At 37.4% G+C, this 23,043-nt stretch overlaps 1 protein-coding gene across 1 annotated transcript in view; it reads right to left on the bottom strand.

Moving 5' to 3' along the window:
- The window catches only part of LOC117420872 (galactose-1-phosphate uridylyltransferase), a 72,207-nt gene that overhangs the window by 4,875 nt on the left and 44,289 nt on the right, over positions 1–23,043 (bottom strand). Inside the window, exons 8-9 of the mRNA XM_034034586.3 lie at positions 18,970–19,102; positions 14,723–14,806 (exon numbers count right to left, since the gene is read on the bottom strand). Of these exons, the coding sequence (XP_033890477.2) occupies positions 14,723–14,806; positions 18,970–19,102 (217 nt within the window). The remainder of the gene's footprint in view (positions 1–14,722; positions 14,807–18,969; positions 19,103–23,043) is intronic.

Genomic DNA, 23,043 nt, shown 5'->3' with positions numbered 1-23,043 from the left:
GGAACGCCGAGATAGACTTTGGCAAAAAGGCAGGACTGGTACAGAGCATGACCTTTATCCTGGCAGGCTTTTGCTGTAGAGAAGGCCTGCATCTCACTCACCCGCTTTGCAGAGGTGACAGCAAGCAAGAAAGCCTCTTTAAATGATAAAAATGTCATCTCCGCTGAATGCAGGGGCTCAGATGGAGGCTTCATGAGTGCATTAGCACCACCTTTAGCCTCTAGCGAGGAACAATGTCCTTCATAGGCTGCCGAAGCCGGCGAGCACCTTTCAGTGAGCGCCTGGGGAGACAGAATCAATCTTAACATGGCAAGCTAAAATAGCTGCCAGATAGACCTGCATCAGTCTCACCACCTTGGGGTGAATCCTCCACTCTGAGCTGCTGGGGACCCACCTTGAGAGGTCCGCCGCCTAGTTCGTTACCCTGGGCAAATGCACTGCCCACAGTGAGAGGAGGTTCTCGTGTGCCCACAGCAAAAGCTTGCGGGCCACAAAATGGAGACTGGGGGACGCCCTGGTGGTTGATGTATGCCACCACTGTTGTGTCGTCTGTACGGACACGCACATGTCTGCCTTGAACCTCCTGCAAGAAATTCTGTAAAGCCAAGTAAACTGCCTGCATTGATGTGGAGACCCAGCCATGTGGGGTCCCACACACCTTGCACACCCGGACCATTCCACACAGCACCCCAGCCCAGGCTGGATGCGTCCATGGGGACGACCTCCCTTCTGGTGACACTGCCCAGCGCAAACCTATGCATAGATGTGCCCGCTGTTTCTCATGCGAATAGCCTGTTTTTGTTTCTGTTATCTCCTGAGACACCACAGCGGCATCCTGTGGGTCCATGACTGATGTTGTTGTCACGCCCTGAAAGGGAGGGGCACCATACTTGAATTGCCTTGAACAGCCGATCTGAATGGTGGTAAGCAAGCAGGTGTCTATGGTGCACTGATGCCTATAGTCCAAATGGTTACCCAAGAAGGGGCACTGGGCCTGTCACAGCAAAATCCTAGGACTGCTGCTTAGCCTGTGTATTGGCCCGTGGCTTCTGTCTCTGCGCAGGGCAGTGGAACCTATTATGCTTGTTAGGGCAGGCAGCGCCCTTGGATAGGAGCGCCAAATTAGGCACCTGGACCAAGGCAGCAATGGAAACCTCAACCAGCGGAAAATGGGCCAGGCACAGCTTCCTGCTTCATGCACACTATATAGGGTGTCCATCGAACAGGAAACAGCAGGAGCTGTTGCCGGATGGTCCCAGGCAGTGGATTTCATATACAAAATTCGGGTGAACTGGGGGGAACTGAGGCGGTTAGTATGATCTCTGTCGACAGGGAGAGTTTAACTGCAGGGATGTACCGTCCAACTCCATATCATTAGATGGGAAGGCCAGCTCCTGTTTGCCCACCTTCTCAGAGAAGGTGATAGACAGTATGTCCTCCTGTGGCCAATCTGCGCTTGCAGCTCCAAGGGGGCAGGTGCTGCCAAACGTTCCTGCAGTAATTCAGCAAGAATAGTTCCTTGATGGGAAAACAGCTGGCCAGACCTTTTCCATCTGCTCCGTCTGCCGATCGCCTGAACAGCGACTCTTCTTCCTCTTCCGAGAGGGAAAGCAGAGGTAGAGCTCAAAGAGGATGAGGAAGAACGTGAAGACGGTGTCCTGCCTGGGCTACTTTCCCAGGTGCATCGTCCACTCTCCCTTGGCACAGAGCCAAGGGGGTGATGGGGAAGAGCGCTGAGCAGGAGTAAGGGACGCAGAACTCTCCTTAGAGCTGTGGGATAACCTCTTTTCAAGCGTGCACTTGGAGAAAGGGGCACAAAATTTGCAGAAGCTGCAATTATCCAGAACGGAAGTCGTTGACCTCGGTACCGGTTTGGTACTGTTTCACCGGTTCGCAATCACCGCGGATGGCAACGTACTGGGATGCCCACCTGTAAAAGTCACTGGCAAAACCACTCAGTCAGTACCCACACGAGACTAAGAGAAGCCTGCTTATTAGAATGGACTAACAGCCTTTGCAATGGTGATGTTAAAAAGCTGTCACCAAAATGCATCAAGATACTGGGGTTCAAATTGCATGCAACAACAACCAAAGTGAGTATCTCGGTCCTGCGCAGTGCTGCTGAGCCCAGCAGCTGCTGTTGCTAGACATGTGCTGAGCACCACGTTGCAGACAGGCCTCACATAGTATCAGAAATAATGACAAAAGACTTTCTCAACAAAAAACAGTAATTATACAATTACATAAATAATATAAAACTTCTCATAGTGCTAAATAGCAAAAATGAAAACAAAAATAAGATCCAGCCATTCACATATCACATCACTTATTATCAAATTAAAATGTCCCCACAACAATATAATGTGAGTCAATGTAAACAAGTTCCTGATAATATCACTTTGGTAATATATACTGTTGTTTTAACGGCTTCAAGGTTGCTATGGCGTCAGTGAATTGAAGATTATGTCAGCTCTGCTTATTGTCAATTTATGTGCAGTCTATTTGAATTGATATTAAGCGGGCTTGACGTATATTTAAAAAAAAATAATACCTTGCATAACCAACCCCAATAGAGCTTTCCGGTTCAGATTCCTCCATACTTGTATACACCCTGATTTTGAACTAATAACTTGATGAAAACATATATATGTAATAAGCTGTGGTTCTCAAACTTTTTCTAGACCCCTTTTAAAGAGACTTTGTTCTGGTTTGACCTTCCTATTGAAAAAGCATACTCACTAATAAATGACAGAAATAAAATGTATATTCATACTGCAGTTTGCCTTATCTGACAGTGTTTAAATGCAATGTCAACTTTTTATAAAAGACCAGCTGTGCTGCTCTATAGTCATTACATATCATAGGTCTAGCTTGTACGATTTGGTCGTTTCGCGACCCCCCATGTTTACCTGTTTGGAGGACCACTGCACTGACGTGTCACCAGAGACACCACCAGTGGGGGAGAACATGCAGCAAAGCCGCCTACTGGGCATTTAATATTGAAAATGACCAGTGCTCTGCACAAAAGCTTGGCCGACAGTGGACAGAAAACATGAGTGAGAGTCAGCAAGCCAACAAATGAATCACAGCATGGAAAACTGAACAAGGCACAATGTTACTGATAGAAAAAGATGCTTTTCTTTTTATAAACTACTATTTTGCAACAAAAAGAGGTGTGTGTGTGTGTGTGTGTGTGTCAAGCTATTTAAACCGGGGTGACTAATATGACAGCCTGTTGTTTAAGTTGGCAGCTCAAATACAAATACCATTGGTGTAGTTAACAAATGTACTGCAATCACTTTTTATATCTAAAGCATACAAACATAACAAATTGTATGTGGCTGCCAAACACTTGAAATAGCAAACGTAAGGTCCACTTTGTCCTACATTCAAAACATAAACTGCATGTTCAACTGGAGGCCTGTCAAGACTTATATGGTTACGTTTAGTATTACTGTTTATCAACATTTCACAGCAGCTTGATTATGTGTGTAATAGGTTTTTACAGAAATATCTTGCTTCAGAAAATACCCTTTGCTGCAGTAAACCATTGATTAAAAGCCAGCCATAGCAATCGTAGATACACATAATTTTTACATTATAAAAACGCAGTACATGTTCAGCATGTACGTTTACAGGGCAGTATTTATCATTCCATTTTTAGTCATATCATTGCAGTTTAGTTCATTTTTCTGTTTCAAGGCACTGGGAGCAATGTTTTATCTTTCTGTGATTTATAGTCACTATTTCTCTTGTGCTGTTTTTCTTTCAATGTGTTCTATATTTCATTTTGTATGTAATTGCTTTCATGTTATACCTTTGTGGTACTTTTTATTTGTTGATGTTGCTTTGGGTTTATTGATTTTTCAACTTCTGTCTCTAGCTTGTGTAGCTTTATCTGATGCTTTTTTGTGGTTACATTTCTATTTATTTGATTTTTGTGGTTACTTTTTTAAGTTTCATCTGGCTATTCACTTTGAAATTATATATACAGCTCTGGAAAAAATTAAGAGACCACTGCAAAATGATCAGTTTCTCTGGTTTTACTATTTATAGGTATGTGTTTGGGTAAAATGAACATTTTTGTTTTATTCTATAAACTACTGACAACATTTCTCCCAAATTTCAAATAAAAATATTGTCATTTAGAGCATTTATTTGCAGAAAATGACAACTGGTCAAAATAACAAAAAAGATGCAGTGTTGTCAGACCTTGAATAATGCAAAGAAAATAAGTTAATATTCATTTTTAAACAACGCAATACTAATGTTTTAACTTAGGAAGAGTTCAGAAATCAATATTTGGTGGAATAACCCTGATTTTCAAGCACAGCTTTCATGCGTCTTGGCATGCTCTCCACCAGTCTTTCACATTGATGTTGGGTGACTTTATGCCACTCCTGGCACAAAAATTCAAGCAGCTCGGCTTTGTTTGATGGCTTGTGACCATCCATCTTCCTCTTGATCACATTCCAGAGGTTTTCAATGGGGTTCAGGTCTGGAGATTGGGCTGGCCATGACAGGGTCTTGATCTGGTGGTCCTCCATCCACACCTTGATTGATCTGGCTGTGTGGCATGGAGCATTGTCCTGCTGGAAAAACCAATCCTCAGAGTTGGGGAACATTGTCAGAGCAGAAGGAAGCAAGTTTTCGTCCAGGACAACCTTGTACTTGGCTTGATTCATGCCAAAGCTGCCCGATTCCAGCCTTGCTGAAGCACCCCCAGATCATCACCGATCCTCCACCACATTTCACAGTGGGTGCGAGACACTGTGGCTTGTAGGCCTCTCCAGGTCTCGGTCTAACCATTAGACGACCAGGTGTTGGGCAAAGCTGAAAATTGGATTCATCTGGGGGTGCTTCAGCAAGGCTGGAATCGGGCAGATTTGTCTTTGTGAAGGACGCATGAATCAAGCCAAGTACAAGGTTGTCCTGGAAGAAAACTTGCTTCCGTCTGCTCTGACAATGTTCCCCAACTCTGAGGATTGGTTTTTCCAGCAGGACAATGCTCCATGCCACACAGCCAGGTCAATCAAGGTGTGGATGGAGGACCACCAGATCAAGACCCTGTCATGGCCAGCCCAATCTCCAGACCTGAACCCCATTGAAAACCTCTGGAATGTGATCAAGAGGAAGATGGATGGTCACAAGCCATCAAACAAAGCCGAGCTGCTTGAATTTTTGCGCCAGGAGTGGCATAAAGTCACCCAACATCAATGTGAAAGACTGGTGGAGAGCATGCCAAGATGTATGAAAGCTGTGCTTGAAAATCAGGGTTATTCCACCAAATATTGATTTCTGAACTCTTCCTAAGTTAAAACATTAGTATTGCGTTGTTTAAAAATGAATATGAACTTATTTTCTTTGCATTATTCAAGGTCTGACAACACTGCATCTTTTTTGTTATTTTGACCAGTTGTCATTTTCTGCAAATAAATACTCTCATTGACAATATTTTTATTTGGAATTTGGGAGAAATGTTGTCAGTAGTTTATAGAATAAAACAAAAATGAAAAATGTTATATATATATATATATATATATATATATATATATATATATATATATATATATATATATATATATATATATATATATATATATCTTTATGGAACTACCAGTATATTCAATTAAAACTTTTTAAAATTATTGAATGACTAATGTGACCTTTCCACTCTGCCTCAGCTACTCTCTGTCTGCATAAATGATAGGTCACATTGGCACATGATTTGAATAGAATTAGGAAGGATGTCCATTCTTAGGATTCTCTAGACAAGATCAAAGCAGCTGAAAGCCGGGTAGAGGCAGATTTTGATCAAAATGATAATAACTTAATATTGGAGCGACAGAACCCAGGATCATCAAGACTGACTGTACTGCAGACACTGTGACAGTAAGGTTAAAAAAAAAAACACAACAGTTAATAAGACATTTGAAGCTACTTGCTTTCATATAAAAATAGAAATAATGCTTAATGTATGACCGTATTCATTTTGTAATTTTCAAAATGACTGCCTTTAAAAACCTACAGTATGTAGGGACCACTTTGTAGAAACCACATTGATTTTTTTTATTAGATGGCCAGTCTGTAAAACAAGTTTTTCCTTCCAATGTTCTCTTCTGTGCAATGTGAGATCTTCAAAAGAACCCCACAGGCATTGTTTTGTGTCTACTGAAGACAATGCAAAACAATAACCTACTGTGGACATTCATACTGTAGCAGTTAGTGGGAGAGCCAGATGTCATTTTTCTATCCCAATATACTGTATTTTGTAAATATTAATGCATATGGTAATTGTGAAAGCTGGATATATTAAAGCCTCGTGGTTAGAGCCAAGAAGCAGAAGTCAAATGATCCTGGGTTCAAATCAGGGGCGCCACTACGCTGCTTGTTTAAGGGGGTGCAAAAACAATCCTCTCTCTACCAGTGATTTGCTCTTAAGTTTATAAATCTTGCTTAAAAAAGTCTTGTCGCCAGTGTGGTTTTGGCATTAAGTTATTTTTCAGGGTATGAAAAACCTCATAACACTGAAATATGTACATTAATCTAATAACTCATCAACGACAAATATGATCATCATTAGTCAACTTCTTTTCTTTTCCGCTTTCAAATAAAACCCATTAAGCAACTGAGTGAAAAATACTGGTCCTTTTTTCTTTTGTGGTTTTCCCAAAATGGAACATAACATATGATTGAACACAGATTGGAAATGTTTCTTCAGATGGGTTTTATCAAGAGGTATACTATAGGACTTTAGAAAATGAGCTGGAAAGAACGTCTTTCCCAAGTACAAAAATAACTGTACAAAAATAACACTGGAACTGTACTGAGGAATATTCATCTGATATGCAAATCAAAATAATTTGTCTGATTTGAATAAACTACTGTACCAGCATACACCAAGAAACACACTTTTGCCTTTCCTTGTAATATGACAGGTCTATCTCTTGGGGAGATATGGGAGCATAATATTACTGGCATTCCAAAACGGGGTTGGAGGAACTATGATATTTTTTGTGCAATTGTTCCTGCTAGTGTCCATAAATACATGACTATGCCATACAAAAGTAAAGCAATTAGGCCTGCAATCACTCTCGTCCCTGAAGTGATTCACAAAATGTCAGTTTACTGCAGGTTTTTGTTTTAATTGTATTATTTTAAGAGGAATTCCAAAATGTTACCTCTCAAAGTACAGTCAACTCCGCATAATTGCATGGGTTCGGGACCGGTGTGCCGCTATGCACATAACCAGAGTATGCAGATAATAGGAGTAAGGGAATACAATGGGATACAATGGCAATAGATCTGATTGCTTTAGAATAATAACTCCAGGAAAACCAATTGTAATTCAAAAAGGATGACCCTTTTATTAGCAAAACAATTCAGCATAACATCACTCGCTCCGCTCCCAAATCCACTCTGCCCGCTTCTAGCGCGGTGTCACCTTATCTAGTGTCCCGGCCAACCAATCACCTTTCAGAAAAATGTGCGCCATTAATTCCTAATATGGAACTAATGTCATTAGTAATTTTCAACTCTTAAAAGGACTACATATCCCACATACAGTACCTTACTGTAGATATTGTGACTACAACGTAGGAAAAAAGTCTTTGATAGAACTCTGTACGGTATCTGGCCTGAGTTTTATAGGTTCGCTTCACCATTTTCTTATTTTTTCCACCGTTGTAAATACATATACACATAACAACAGCACATTGACAGAACACGTGGACTGCATTATGCAATTAGCCGACAACCAATTTCGGGACCACCCAGCTTTATGCAATAAAGCGAACTATGCATTTAGATGACATGCATTTAACCAAATCATATAATCATAGAAAACAATGCATTAAAAAAACAGGACCAGTTGCATGTTATGCAATTAAACGATGTTTGCAATTATCCAGTATGCAAATAAGAGGAGTCGACTGTATTCAAGATATCTTCTTACACACAGAACTGCTGTGTCAACATATTACCTATTGATGACTATAGATGTTAATGTAATGACGCCAATAAAAATGCCATGTTGTACTTTGGGGAACTCCTGAAGCACTGTGTGTATTACCTTCCCTTCAGCACCACATAACTCAGAAGGGATAGCAGATACTCATTTGTGCTCTGTGTCTTAAAACTATGTTTCTGAGAAATGTAAATGTATCAATCTACTTAAATATGGCACACTTTGTCCTTAAAAGTGGCACCATAAGTGTACACTTACCGTTAATTACCGACAGCAGTTAAATGATGAAACTGCAAATTGTGGTGTCTAAGTAAAATATGTTCAGCTAAACTATGTACAGTATCTACAGTATTGTAAGCAGTTTTTAAAATGTGCATTTGTATCCATCTCTCGTCTTTCTAGGACCGTTTGAGTCAGTCATTTTATTTTTTATTTATTTTTTTTATTATACAATAATCCTGTGCCTGCATTGTGAGCAATCAGGCTCCTACTAAATTTACTCTTAATTTATCCGACTTGTTATAGGTTATCCAACCAGAAATCATTGTCACCTGAGTCTGTATAATATTTGATTAATGTACCTCTTGAAAGAGATCCAGGCAACCATAAAGGGCAAGCAGTTTACTTTAACCTGTTCACATATTTAGAATGGACACACTGCTGGCACATGATTATTTTATCAACATAAACATCCAAGGTCACCAATACGTTAAGCCATTATTACACTAGAAGAGCTGTTCTAGGTGAAAGATCTGACCTCTCAAACAGGGTCCCTTTTCACTACACATTTTCATTCGTCACAGGCACCCCTCACCCCCATCCCCCCGCCCGCCCCGCATTATAGACTCATATCTTAAAACATGAGAATTGAGAGCTAATATTTGGGGATTCTTCCTAAAACACTTTCAGGTACTTCCATATGCGATATCACAATAATCTGAGACAGAGAGGTGCGGACCATTGGTCCATTTAAATGGAATGACCCCAGTTAATACCAAGAAGCAGCAGGTAAGTTTTACTTCTGAGGTTTGAAAACAAACAAAACTCTAATTTGGAGGTAGTTCCTGCCTAAAAACACTGGTGGTTAAATGATTTTAAGTTTTAAACTGAGATTCGTTTGTGAGCTAATACAATGAACAAGGAATACAGGTAAAACAGTATGAAATATATTGTGCTTTTCATAGCACAAATAACCATGCCCAACGTTTTAATAATCCCCAGGAAATGCCTTAGGGCCTTGATCACTGTTACTTATAGAATTAAAGTAAACTGAGTATTAAGAAAATGCGACAAAAAATGTAACTAAAGTAAAATGTCCTTCCCTGAAAGAAACTTTTACAACCCCTATAACATGAGACATTGCCCACCAAGGATATATAAAAATTTCCAAACATTAATTTCCTGATAAACTCTCTAAACGTGATTCACATTTGAAGGACTTTTAAATAACCTGGTATTAATCATTCTTCTTTTGAAAACAATCTAATAAACTCATTAGACATTTTAGAAAGTGCTTATGTAGTCAAGTATTTGGGGAATTTAAAAACTTTTTAGGCCAAGGTCACGTGAAAATAATGAAAAACTGATAGCATACCTCATCTATAAAATGAGCCAAGCCTTTATGTTTCCCAGAGATTTTTTTTTCCCTAACCAAGGAAATTGTTTTAGTCATTCTACTTGTTTTTATTTATCTTGTGTTTCTTTATGCAACCTGATACATTATTTGCAAGTGCCTACTCTAAAAAAAGTGCATTATGTACTATCTCGGTTGATTTTACTTCTGATCAATTCTGGTATATTAGCATAGGTTCATTGAATAACTATTCAAACACTTCCTGACTTCTCTGTGGTTCCTTATCTGTGAGGTCCTTGTATTACTGGCTAAGACTGACACCTTTAAACGTGTAAACACCTCAGTTTAGTTTACTACTAATAAATGTTTAGAAAATCCATAAACTATAACCTAACATTATGCAACGTGTCTTAGTTGTACATATTAACTTACTGTAAAGAACGTAATCTGTGTTGTTGCTTCTAAAAGTTACTGAGAATATGCGTCTGTGAACAAATACAGGATAATGATGCAAAGATCAAGGGTAACCTGCTTTGTTAATGTATTTTATACTTATTTTTTGTTTTAAATCAGTCCCAACTGCAGTCGTCTGTCTTGAGCGAAACTAATAATATTTAACATTACTACGTTGTCACGTGCCTCTGTTTCAGAATTTTTAACCTTTTTGTTTTGAAGCAATGCACTATCTTCAACATTTTTCGTTTTTGATTGCTGTCTGAGTCTTAATACCGCTGGATCGTAGCTCGATGTACTGTATGTGATCCACTGAAACATTGCAGGTTGTACAAAATAGTTTGCACCAATAGAATGCAAAATTATTGTAAATGATCCGCTGTAGTAATTATTATACTTTTTTTTTAAATTCATTTTGGACACTCACAAAATGTTCACTTGCTTAACAACAATATCAGTTGAGATCTCATAGGATACTAAACCCGCCCCAGCTGCCCATATCTACCAATCAGTGAGGAGAGCCCAGAGTGGTTATTGGCTGCTGTTAAGTGTTAATCAATATTTTTTTAAGATTGAAACAAGCTTGTAATCACATCAGGAACCTGGATTGATACACATAACTTGGATTTAAGTGCAGGATAAAAGTACACAAAATAGACAGTTTTTACGGTGAAGAATTAATTTCACGGTCCGTGTCACGTTTTTCACGGCCGTGAAATAGGTAGGGCCTTAGTAATGTACGGTACAAGTGTAAGCAAGTCCACGTGGGCGAAACGCTTCTCTGAGCACGCCAGTATGTGACGCGTTTTTGGTTGCGACGTGGTATGTAGATTGATCAGGCTTATACATGTATGAAAAAGATATTATACTGTAGCGTGCACGGGAGGAAGTCCGCCTGAGGGAACCGAGATCGCCACAATACATCAAGTATGGAGACGCAAAATAAAATGATCAACTGGAGTTGTCGCTGTCGAAAGTTCAGTTGCAGGAAAGGGTAGGCTACCTCTAATGTACTGTTTGGAAAATGACGATGTAGTTGTATTCGCTGAAGATAATGCAAGTCTAAGTGTCTATGCAAAGTCATGTAAAGTTTTGAAATGCATCTCTGCAGCCGCGGCACACTGGAAGGGACCGCTGCTTTCAGAAGCTGGGCCACGTAATTCATGAATTGTAACCAACAACAAATAAAAAAATAAAAAAGAGAGAGATTTTTTTACTCCTTTGGACAGTGGGGTTGATTTTTATTTATTTTTTCTTAATTTACCGTTATGTTTACACTGGAAATTCGTCAGATTTTACACAAAACAAGGCAAAAGCTAGTGATGGCAGGAATATGAAAATTGGAGAGTGCTATATTTAAATGCCAATGTATTTATCAAACGTATCTTAAAACATTTGGATTCGTTTTTTATACCATGTTCTATAAAAAGAGGACTTCTTGTTAATCTTACTGTGAGGGATTTTTTTTTTTAAGCATTTTAACTTTAATGATAGATAATCGGCTTTAGAATTTGCACGATAATTGATGTCAACGTCAGGGTTCAATTTACAACACTAATATATATATAGACACACACATATAGTGCTCACCTGTTATAACACGCCTCTAATAGTGCAGAATCGGTTATAACACGTTAGGGTAGTGGCTCCCACTTGCTCCATAATGCTATTACAGCAGCCCTTTTATACTCGTTATAAGGCGGAACACAAATAACCATGGCTCCCCACTATAGCGTTATAAAGGGTGAGCACTGTATATATATATATATATATATATATATATATATATATATATATATATATATATACACACATACAGTATAGTAAGTACAGGATTTTGTTTACATATTGCCAATTTTCATTGGCCAACATTTCTTCTGTTGCAGCTGAAATGTCTTGGCACCAAAGATTCAGTTTCTCAATCCAGCTGGTTGTCTATAGTAAGCTTGTTGTAATCCTCTATAATTGAGCAGGAGCCTTCGGCTGTGCTGCAGTTCAGTCTGATACTTTGTATTAAAATTCGAAGTATGCCTTTTGTTTTAATCTTTTGTTTATGCATTACCAGTCTGATAACTATAATTGCCTGGCATAATCGAAGAAAATCACTTAAGGGACTGAAAATAAAAATATGAAATCCTTGCAGTATTGTTCTCTCTGATATTGCACATTTTTTCGTTTTATCCCTGTGTGGGCAAAATGCCAGATGCACTTATAACTAATCTGTTTCCTTTGGGAACAGTTCACTTCTTTATATAAAAAGATTACACTATTCCAATAAATCTCTCGCAGAGATCAACATTGTGTTGAATGAGTAAGAGAGACTCTCCCGGTAAGTGTTATCAAAGGAAATATTAAAGCTTTTTATATTAGGTTTCAATGGTTTTTATCAATGCACGGAAAACAGTACATTTAGTACAATCAATTAAAAAAGTTATGTTTGTACAACTGTTATGTCAAAGACTATGAAACTATTGAAAATATTTCAATAATATGATGCATTTCCACGAAATGTACATGCATTACCCTCCAACAGTAATGGTAAGACATATGCAATGTGAATAACTGGGAGTGAGGCCCTTTTTTACCACGCTCAAACCACTTGCTTACTGAATACTAAGTATCTCTAAAAACATCTCTCCAAAGAAGATGTTATTGGTCAATCTGTCCCACAATTACGCCTGGGTGACATGATTATCGATATTATTGATTATTGTTACAACCCTACTGTACACCCTGTCGTGTGTTATAGCTCAGACATAATATGCACATTAGTTTTGAAACCATTTTTTTTTTTATCCTGTGTGTATTGTTACCAAATAAAAAAAAAGAATAATAATTCAGATACTGATTTGCTGCAATGCCATGTAGGCATCTGCAGAAACACAGTGTGATACCCTTAGAGTAATCTTCATTTCAAGCCCTACTGTTTTTTGGAAACACTGGATAATATTAAGAGCAATCATGCAACACGGCTCTAGAGAATACATAAAAGATATGAAGGTCACATGCCAACATGAAAATCAAAGCTATTTAAATACAGCGTAGCATGTGTATTTTATGACCTAAAGCGATGCATGACCATGTATGTGTCATGCAGAAGTTATGTGCTGCACACCTTGTATTTTGTATGGAAAGTAGAGACATATACTCTTGTTGAACAGTGTTCAAGCGTCTCTTTCCAATTTCCTCCCTCAGTGATTCAACACTTGAAAAAAACATGCAGGGTCCTCATCAGAAAGATTTTTAATTTACAATGCTCTGAGCATCACAGCAAACTCTGAGCTTAAAATATTTTTGAAGGTACAGTGTGCAGTACATCAGCATTTTGGAAGGAAAACGGATTTAGAAGTAGGATTCAATTTCTAATTAACTTAACTGCCATTCACAGGGGTTGAGCAAATTTGAAACATTATATTGATGAAGGCATTAGTGGAAACATCTGTCTTGCCTATTAAGTTTTACCTTACAAATGAGAACTCCTTTAGGATTATATAAAACTGTTATCTCTTTGTACACTTGAAGGGTCCTGTAGTTATCGCCTAATTATGGAGTGGAATCTCTCTGCCATTCACTTATATTGGGATTTCAAGTCTGTTATCCTGCTATACAGTTTAAAAAAAAAAAAGGTCACAAAGGCTCCCATTCACATGACATATACTGTCACTGAATGACTGTCATCAGAACTGATCCAGGACCATCAATATGGAAACAGCTTTAACAAGAGAATGCATGGAGTGTATAGTACCGGGAGACAACTGTCTCCCTCGCTGATACAAAAACCTTGACTCCACATTGGATCTGATACATTTTGATATGCTGTAGGAAGAGGTAGTGAACAAAGCACATAGTGGTTCCAAAGGCAGCATATTAAAACTTGTACGAAAGGATCAATCCCCCTGAAGGAGTGATTTTTTTTTTTTATTGAGCAGCGCATCACACAAAACAATCCATTACAGCGGGCAGCACTACTTGGAAGAATTCAATAAAAAGAATGCTGGATGGTAGCAGTGTTGCAGGCATATTAATCATGTCAAGTTTCAAACCACAGGAAGCATTTCCAATGCTTGAAACACTGGACATCTCCTAACACCAGTGGAAGAAGTATCTTACCTTCAGACTGAGGCACAGCAGCGACAACACTAATTATTAATAGGAGAGTGCAGCTCAAGAGGGGTTGCATGATTGTTAATGCAGTCCTTCCATTTCGCAGAGGTGTCTCTCTAGAGCAGTGGTCCTCAAAGTAAGGTCAATGGCAAGATATTTATCACCTGACATGTATTTATTCCAAAATGTAAAATAAAATGACACTAAAATACAGATTAATCAAATGCAACAATAGCAGAGATTGAGAGCACAGAGCAGCAGATTGTAATGACTACTACAACAATACTGCAATGTTACAGATTATGTCAGCTGCTGCTGTGGGACCAAAATCTGGTCTCACAGGCACAACTTTGCCTACGGCCATCACAGATCAGTATGGTGACTGCCAACAAATGGAAAGACAGATCCTTTAAACCATCCTGAACATGTGATGTGTCGGTGTTCGAGTGTAGTGTACAAATGAGTGCCTTGACTATTGTAGAACTCCAATGCTGAGGATATTCATTCCCCTTCAGGGATAACAACCCTGGTATACTTCAATTCCATCCACTATACAAACCAATTATCAGCCCTCCTATTCAGCATAACTGCTTTTTCTGTAATCTGGCATTGCATGTGTTTCTTACCGTGCCACCCCATTGAGTATGGAAACGATATCTCAAACAAATTGTCATATTTTGTCAGGAGCCTTTTCATTATAGACGCCAGGCCTAAAAAGGAAAAAGCAAAATATAACAAATTACTTTTGCATTGCATCAATTTAGAGTTACATTATCTGGTCAGATGTTTTCTGGGTTTTGTATTACCAACACAAGCCACTTTGGCAGCTCTGCTGTTCTACATCTATAAGAAATAATTTTCATATAATCTAAGAAAAAACAAATATGAAAAGAAACCAATTTATTTTGCAATAACAGTGTGTATTTTTCTGTAACAGCAAAACACTTAACTGATTTAATAACATTTGCAGTTCGTATCACAGCCAAATTAAATGTTTTTCAAGCACCCCATTTATTTAAATCTATTTATACAGGCACACAAAAGACGTTCTAGACATATATTAGGATAGATGTAGACCAAAGGTGCTGCTGGCTTTCACTTAAATAAAATACATGTATATGTAGTGGCGTAGTGGTTAGGGCTCTGGACTCTTGACCGGAGGGTTGTGGGTTCAATCCCTGGTATGGGACACTGCTGCTGTACCCTTGAGCAAGGTACTTTACCTAAATTGCTCCAGTAAAAACCCAACTGTATAAATGGGTAATTGTATGTAAAAATAATGTGATATCTTGTAACAATTGTAAGTCGCCCTGGATAAGGGCGTCTGCTAAGAAATAAATAATAATAATAATAAATAATAATAATAATATATTTTCCCTTTTAATCATTAAATCTTTTCTGCCTGTGTCTCCTACTTCATAGGAACAACACACATGCTGCAGCTTGAACCAGACCCACGTTGTACCCAAAACAAGGACCAGGACTTTTGTTGTGGTTGTGGCTAACACTGCAGGTGTGTATGTCCAGTGTTTATGCCCTGCCCAGGTGTGAATTGTAACATTAAAGTTGTTATAGCTAACAAAGAAATCCCATAAACCTTTAGATAGGTCTTGTGTGTATTTTTGAAAAAAACACACTCAGGAAACGTGGAATGAAATTTGAAACATGTACTACACTTGGAGTACTTGGTTTAAGAATTGTGGGAGCACTACGTTAAAGAATGCTTCCAGTGTTCTTGTCTTACCTTTAATGAACAGATAAAGAAAGCATTTGCCTGATAGTGAAGATCTGAAGATGTTAATAAAGAAAGTCAGTGAAGATGCTAACAAGAATGTTAATATATCGATTGTAATTTGCATTTACAGTTTATGTGCTGGCATGTTAAATTGATCACATTATAAAGTAACAGCTTTTAACAGTTTTAATATAAAAGACAAAAATGACACCCCATAATGTAGAACAGCACCTCAACAGTCCAATGACCGTATATGCCAGTGGACAAGCCCATTTTAATTTTTTGGTCATTCACAAATACATATTTAAATAGTTGTGTAGTCTTACAGCAAATATGCAAACTGAACTCCTTAACTGCTTTTTTTGAAATAGCCGTTCTCATTGACTACTGAAGATTCTGCTGACAGGAGCCGCTCATGAATGTCAAACCCTTTCATTTCTTTACAGTCCTAATTATAGTTGTCACAGTGAGACACAGATGACAGGTGAGATAAAAGAACAATTCACAAGACAAATGTTTTTAATTTACCACAGATATTTCTCACAAGCTGAATCTGCCAGAAAAAAAAAAACAAAACAACAGAAAGACACTGGAAGATCCATCAGAGTTCAAAAGAAAATGAGTAAAGAGAATTACACACCAAAAACATGACAATATAATGTATGTAGAAAAACTGTTGTGCTTAATGTGTGTGGCGAAAAAAAGATGATTGAGCTTGTTCATAAAATACTTGGAAAATAAATACAACTTCCTCATGGATGTAAAATCCATGTATATAATTTGTTTTGACCCCACTTGTGTGCTTGTACTATAGCAAACTACAACAGAATGATTGAGCTGAAACTTTAGAGCTGCAGTGCTCCTCGATTAAGTATGCACCAATTAATCGATTATTGATTGCCGTGGCTTTATTTTGCAAGCCTCAATTAAACATTAATGGCCCTTGTGCCCCTGTGAGGCTCTCATCTCGCTATGTATATATCAAATTACAGGTATCTGTTTTCAGTTGCATTTAAAGTCTTTTGTGAAGAGTCTATATTTTTCTACAGTTGTTAATTGTTAATTATTACCTGTCCGATATTCTATTTGCCAAAGGTTTACTGCTTGCCTGCCAAGCTTAGAGTCCATCAAAAGGGCCTGCATTTCTACTAACCTGTATCTGAGTCAACCTGGGATTGTTTTATAAAAATGTGCAATTAAATATACACCATCTTCAGAAAGGGTACAATGGAAGTGATAAAAAATGTGGAGATCACACCCCTTCCCACCACAATCTTGTTCAGGTGTTATTTCATTTCTCACAATATCAATCTAAGGAGATTGGTGTTTCATCTGTCCAGTGAGGTTCAGTCTGTAAGTGAGTCTGCAAGTATCAGTGGTACCAGAAAGTAAAACTGTGCCAGCTGTAGTGGTGCATTGTATTTCGATTCAATTCTGTTTTCAATTCCAACAAAAAGGTTTAATGAGCAATTATACCGCATTTAGATGAATACTGGATGGGGAACAATGTGGGCAGATAAACCATATTACAGCCCTGTTAATAAGTATCTTTATTCAAAGGTGATTTAACAGAGTGGTCAACATACTGTATGGAAATCGAAAATTAAGCAAGTAGCCACACCTGACCCATAACTTGCCTGCAAAAGATACGTCAAGATTAAATCTAATTCTGAGTGGTAGAGGCTAGCTACAAACTTTCATTGTGTAGCCAATACAAATACATTAAAACTCGACAGACAGAGGGTGATTGCAGGTTGAAGACGTACAGAATCCCACTCATTTTGAGGCTACATGAGCCAATAGCAATACATTAGACCTTGGAAAGCATGAAGTAAGGTAAGCTTTTTTTACTTTTACAAAATTACATGTAAGCTAGCCTCTTATGACGAGCCGCCATTGATTACATACTATACGTATACCATTATTTTAAAAAATGATGTACCAAATAAAGTTTTGCTTCTCAATACTATTATGTCTCTTATAAAACATTCACTTGGTATGCAAAGGCTGCATCTGCTAATGCAGGTTTTTCTTTAATATGATTTATTTGATAACCAGATGCGTACATCTCAATCTGACCTATATACTACAGAGGGTTTTAGTTAAGATAGGATATGGTTTTCATTTTGTATTAGGGATGGGCATGTGTAATCGTTTATTTGAATAATCAATTAGAAAATGGTTGATTGTTTAGAAAATTACTAAATCATATAATCTATCTTGTATTGCAACAAATATAAATAATCTGAACAGACACATATTAACCACACTAAGCTTGCTGCTGCTGCAGTATTACTATGAATAAATATTAAATACATAATTATTTCTTTCTATGGCTCTAAAAAACAGGTGTTCTTAAAAGTGCAGGGTGATACCAATACTGTAGCTATGGGCAACAGAGGTGGTTGGAATGCACCATTGCACATATTAAAACAACATTAAATTATTCAATTTAATTTATACAAGAGACTACAAAATAGAGGTATTTTACAAAAAAGAGATATCATACAATGCAATACTGTCGGCAACCACGTTATAATTATTCATACTTAAACTGCTGTGGTTAATATTAATAAGCAAGCCGATACCAAATGGAACATGAACAAGATTGCAGCCAATAAACTTAAAAAAAATAATAATTCTAGACTGATTTAAAAAAAAATACAATAAAAAAGAATAGGTTTGAGTATAATAGTGTAAACGTTAAAATATATGGAAATGACCATCCCTATGTTCTATATGTACATGGGTAAATTATATTTAAAAAAAAAAAAAAACCATGAGAAGGAAGTCAGAGGAAAATAAATTAAATCCTGTAGCAAATTCTATGTGCAGAATAATAACAAGACAGGGACTTGGGCATGGTGTGCATTACAAGACTGCTGGTTATTAAGGGTTTTTCTTTACAGTGTCAGCCAGCTTTGTCAATGCCTTTCCAAATGAACTTCAGTAGTAACACAAACACTTAACATTTCATGTCTGCTTAGTGGTCACCAAGACGCAGGAGTAATAAATCCCTGCAGCTACAATTTATGAATATGTATTAGATGGAAAACAAACGGCAATGCAGCAGTACCCCCATTAAGAGCAGTCGAAAAGCCACCCTGAAGGAATGATTTTTAATTAACAGTCTCTTACTTTGTCGCTCCTCATTGGAGAGGTCGTTCAAACGCAGCACGTGCCTCCTGGGCAGAAGCAACGTTTGGAAAGGCCATGTTGCCCAGTAAGGAACAACTACCAGCCAGTCTTCATTCTCAACCACAACTCGCTCCTGAGAACACAAGAAAATCACTATCAAAATATACAAGTTATAAAAAAAAAAGGACACAGTACTTGAGTCAACTACAGAAAATATTGCGTTATTATTTGTACTGGGGGTTAGTTGTCATCCAAGAACATAAACAGAGTTATTACAAATATGAGTAAACAGTAGGGCTGTCAGTTTAATTTGTGCCACATACAATAAACTTGGTTGCTATGTCTGTCTTGTAAAACAACTTGGGACCACAATATACAGTACATCAAAGCTGTTGTGCCACCCAGATACCTGAAAATAACTTGTACAAACACTTCGAATTTCATCTTGTCAGTAAATGAGAAAACTTGGGAAGACTTTGAATAATATCTTTATTTTTAATTTATTATTTCTTGTCTGTTGTACTGTGCTTGTTGTAGCAAAAGTGATGATGGTGGCACTTTGTTTTTATATGCTTTAAGAAACATTACAGGCAGTTTAGAAACTCCAAATATGTCTTCGTGCACACATGTTATGCACATTCCTCACGCTATAGGAAGTGCACAGCCAAAACATGGTCTGCTAAAAAGGGTGGATAAATCAATCGCCTTTTCACTCTAAAAAGCAAATCAAATTGAATATGTTTTTTTTTTTTGGCATGGCAACAACTTTAAAAAGTGTACCATATGTTCATAAGCAGTGAAGATCTAGTTTTTGATGTAACCTTGTGCAATTTTCTATTATAAGTAAAGGCCGTACCAAGCAATTCTTATTAACAACTGAGATCTGCTGAAAGTAGCCCTGGAAAACTTCTGTGACCAAATAGAAAAAAAAAAGCATGCGTAGGGTTTAGAGATCTCTTCATTATGTGTTTTTGTTTTTTTTTGTGTTAATGTGACACCATATATTCAACTTTTCAAATTATTGACATATAAAATGATAGCACTTTATAATGCAGCTTTATAAGCAAGGGTTTATCCTTGATTGCTTTAAGCTTAGACTTTTTGGTATAAAACAGTATAAAATAAAATGTAATTCAGGTTACACTAGCTGTTGGTTCCACAAATGTGTTCAAAAAGGCAAATAGGGGGCTTAATGTCAGCTTGTCGCAAGACTTACACAATCAATTGTTACAAAAATGCCCAGGTGGATTAGCATCTGCAGAGGAATGTGTTGAACTTGTATGGACTACCGGAATACTGGATCCCCAATAACAAAAAAACATAACAACATTCTACTGGTGAGAGCCTTGCACTGTCCCTGTCCCGGTATTATTATTATTATTATTATTATTATTATTATTATTATTATGTGGGTAATGTGGGCAAGTAGGGTAGTCTATTGTAGATTTACTACCAGTATTTTGAAAATCTACATTACTAAACATTTTGATTGGATATCTTTTGCATCATTAACTTAAAGTGCTACATTTTAGCTCTGTTTGTAGACTACCATAAGGATCAGAATTGCTGAAGGTCCCCTTCTGTAGGAAACCTTGTATATATTATACTGTATATGTTCATGTATAATATGTATATAAATATATATGCAGTCAAAAATGATTTGCAAATAACGCAGGAAAGCATTGTCTTATGGAATATTAGTATTTCTGGTATCTGTGTAATGTCTGAGTTTTTATTTTGTTTAACTTAAGCTCTTTTTGTTTAATTTTTTTGGTGGCCAAATGAGACAGGGTGCACTTGCGGTTCTTCAACACAACCTAAAAACTTCTTGTAAACCCAGTTTAAGAAAGCTGCACAGTATCAGTAGTCGCACAAGACCAACATTGAACACTGACAGAAACATTTAAATATACTCTTCCATATAGTATTATTAATTAGGTCATTTTAATTTTGAAGGAGGATTTCTCTCCATAAAAGAAAATTAAATGTAAACTTAAATTCCCAGAAAGGCACTACAAAATAGCATGACAAAAAGGTGAGACTTATTTTGTTATTTTTGAAGTAAACCAAGCCATAGAATAAATAAAGTAAGATATGGGTCAGAATACATTCTTATCACACAATAATATTGTTGGTTTTGAGCTGGTAATGCACTCATGGTGGCGCCACTTACTGCCCAAAACCAACTTCAGGTTTCAGTGGGGAATCTAAGCTTGTATGTCTGCAGCTAAAACTAAATTGTGTACGTTTTCATTATAGTAACAAATCTGAAGCCAAAAATCAAGCATAGAAAGAAAGTCACAGATTTTATAAATCTCAAAAAGTAGTTCTGAAAATACAGCTAAAAAATATGACATAGTTCGTAGATATGAGAATTTGTGCTAATGCATGTCTCATTACAATTGGACAACCAGTTCTATAGATGCAAAAAAAAAAAAAAGTAAGTGACATACAGTAACTATAAATGCTCCTACTTTCCCCCGTTGGCAAGGAATGAAAGAAAACCCAATTCAAGACAAATAAAACATATTTATTGCTACCACTGGCAAGACTATCAGAGCATTTTCAGATCACATCTGCTCTATAAATGCGAAAATGAGAGTGGTTTAAAAAAGGTTTCTAATTTGAAAACGAGATGTGTGTATTCTGCAATGTCTCCCTTTTTTGTGGCATTATCATTTCGAGGAACTGCTCAGGAAAAAAATAAATAAAATAAATGACCAACCAAGAGTGATCATCATGAGTATTCGCTGTCAGTGTTCAATACTCCTTTTCCTGACATTTTACCATTAGAAGTGCTTGAGAAAATAAAAAAGAGTTCAGGCATTCGATATTAAAGATCCTCGAATGTCATCTATCAGTCTTTCCTGCTGCTAGACAAAACCGCTTGTAGCAATCTGTATTGGTGGGAGTGGGGGTGGGAGGGTGTTAGCTGTCACCTAAGAGCAATGCCAAGCTGTGCAAGCTACTAATTATTACACATCTGAAGACTTATGACATGCAATTAAAAACATTAGCATATTATTTAAGTTAGTCTGCATTCTTTGATGAAATGAATCTGGCCATCTGGAAGGCCTCCAAAAGAAACAGTTTCTTCAAACATGGGCAGTCTGACCAAATATCAACCTGCTTACAACACCCTAGATTTATGTATACATTTCAATCACCAACCGGAAAGAAAACAACCACTTTAAGCAGAAGATACATAAAAATATGTAAACCAAAGAAACCGATGTTCTGAAATGGGAAAATCAAATACGCAAGTCATTTCTGAAAACAACATTAAAACAAACCTTCAAACAAGAAAGTATTGAGGGCATTTCTGGTTTAGGCTAAAAATTCGATATATGAAAGACAATGGATTAAAAATAACTGATTAAGTCGTGTTAGCCACTAAAATAGACACTTGTAAAAACGCTACCAGCAGGAAACCACTTAGTACAGGTTTTACTGTAAAAGTTCCTCCAGCAATGCTCACTCAAGAAAAACCTTCAACCTCCTCTGCCCTTTGAGCTGAACTACCGTATCTGAACAGTCTCTTAAAGAACTGCCTGAAAGATTTTATGTCAGGGTGTCAAAACTCCTAGGTCCATCTATACATTCAATCAGACTCAACCATCACCACCAGCAAACAATCTGGGCAGTTCCAAGCCACTGAGAAAGAACAGGACATCAGTGCAATCAATTGAAAAGCTGTTCCAGGTGAGACTTTCCACAGTAAACTACAGTATAAATAAACACCAGCATGGTGGTGGAGGCATGTACATGGCATAATAAGGGAGACAGCATAAAAAACAAACCAAGAAAAAGGTAGAAGAAAATGCAGAAATCCAACGCTTGTGGTACAGTACGCATTTTAAGTACAGTATGACTGTACACTGCCTTGCCTAAAGTCTTGAGACACTAGCTCATTAAAGCCACGCACTCCCCGTTTTTACTAAATATCTTGGTATCCCTGAATAGATAAAAGTCCCCTCTTTAGAAATAAGCAACATTTTAATTGTTAATATTTAAGAAAAGATTTTATAGCCAAGGTGCTACAAATGTGAAACCAGAACATCCTCATAATTGTAC

Source organism: Acipenser ruthenus, chromosome 1, assembly GCF_902713425.1.
Source record: "Acipenser ruthenus chromosome 1, fAciRut3.2 maternal haplotype, whole genome shotgun sequence".
NCBI lineage: Eukaryota > Metazoa > Chordata > Actinopteri > Acipenseriformes > Acipenseridae > Acipenser > Acipenser ruthenus.
This window is presented reverse-complemented; position numbering and strand designations above follow the sequence as displayed.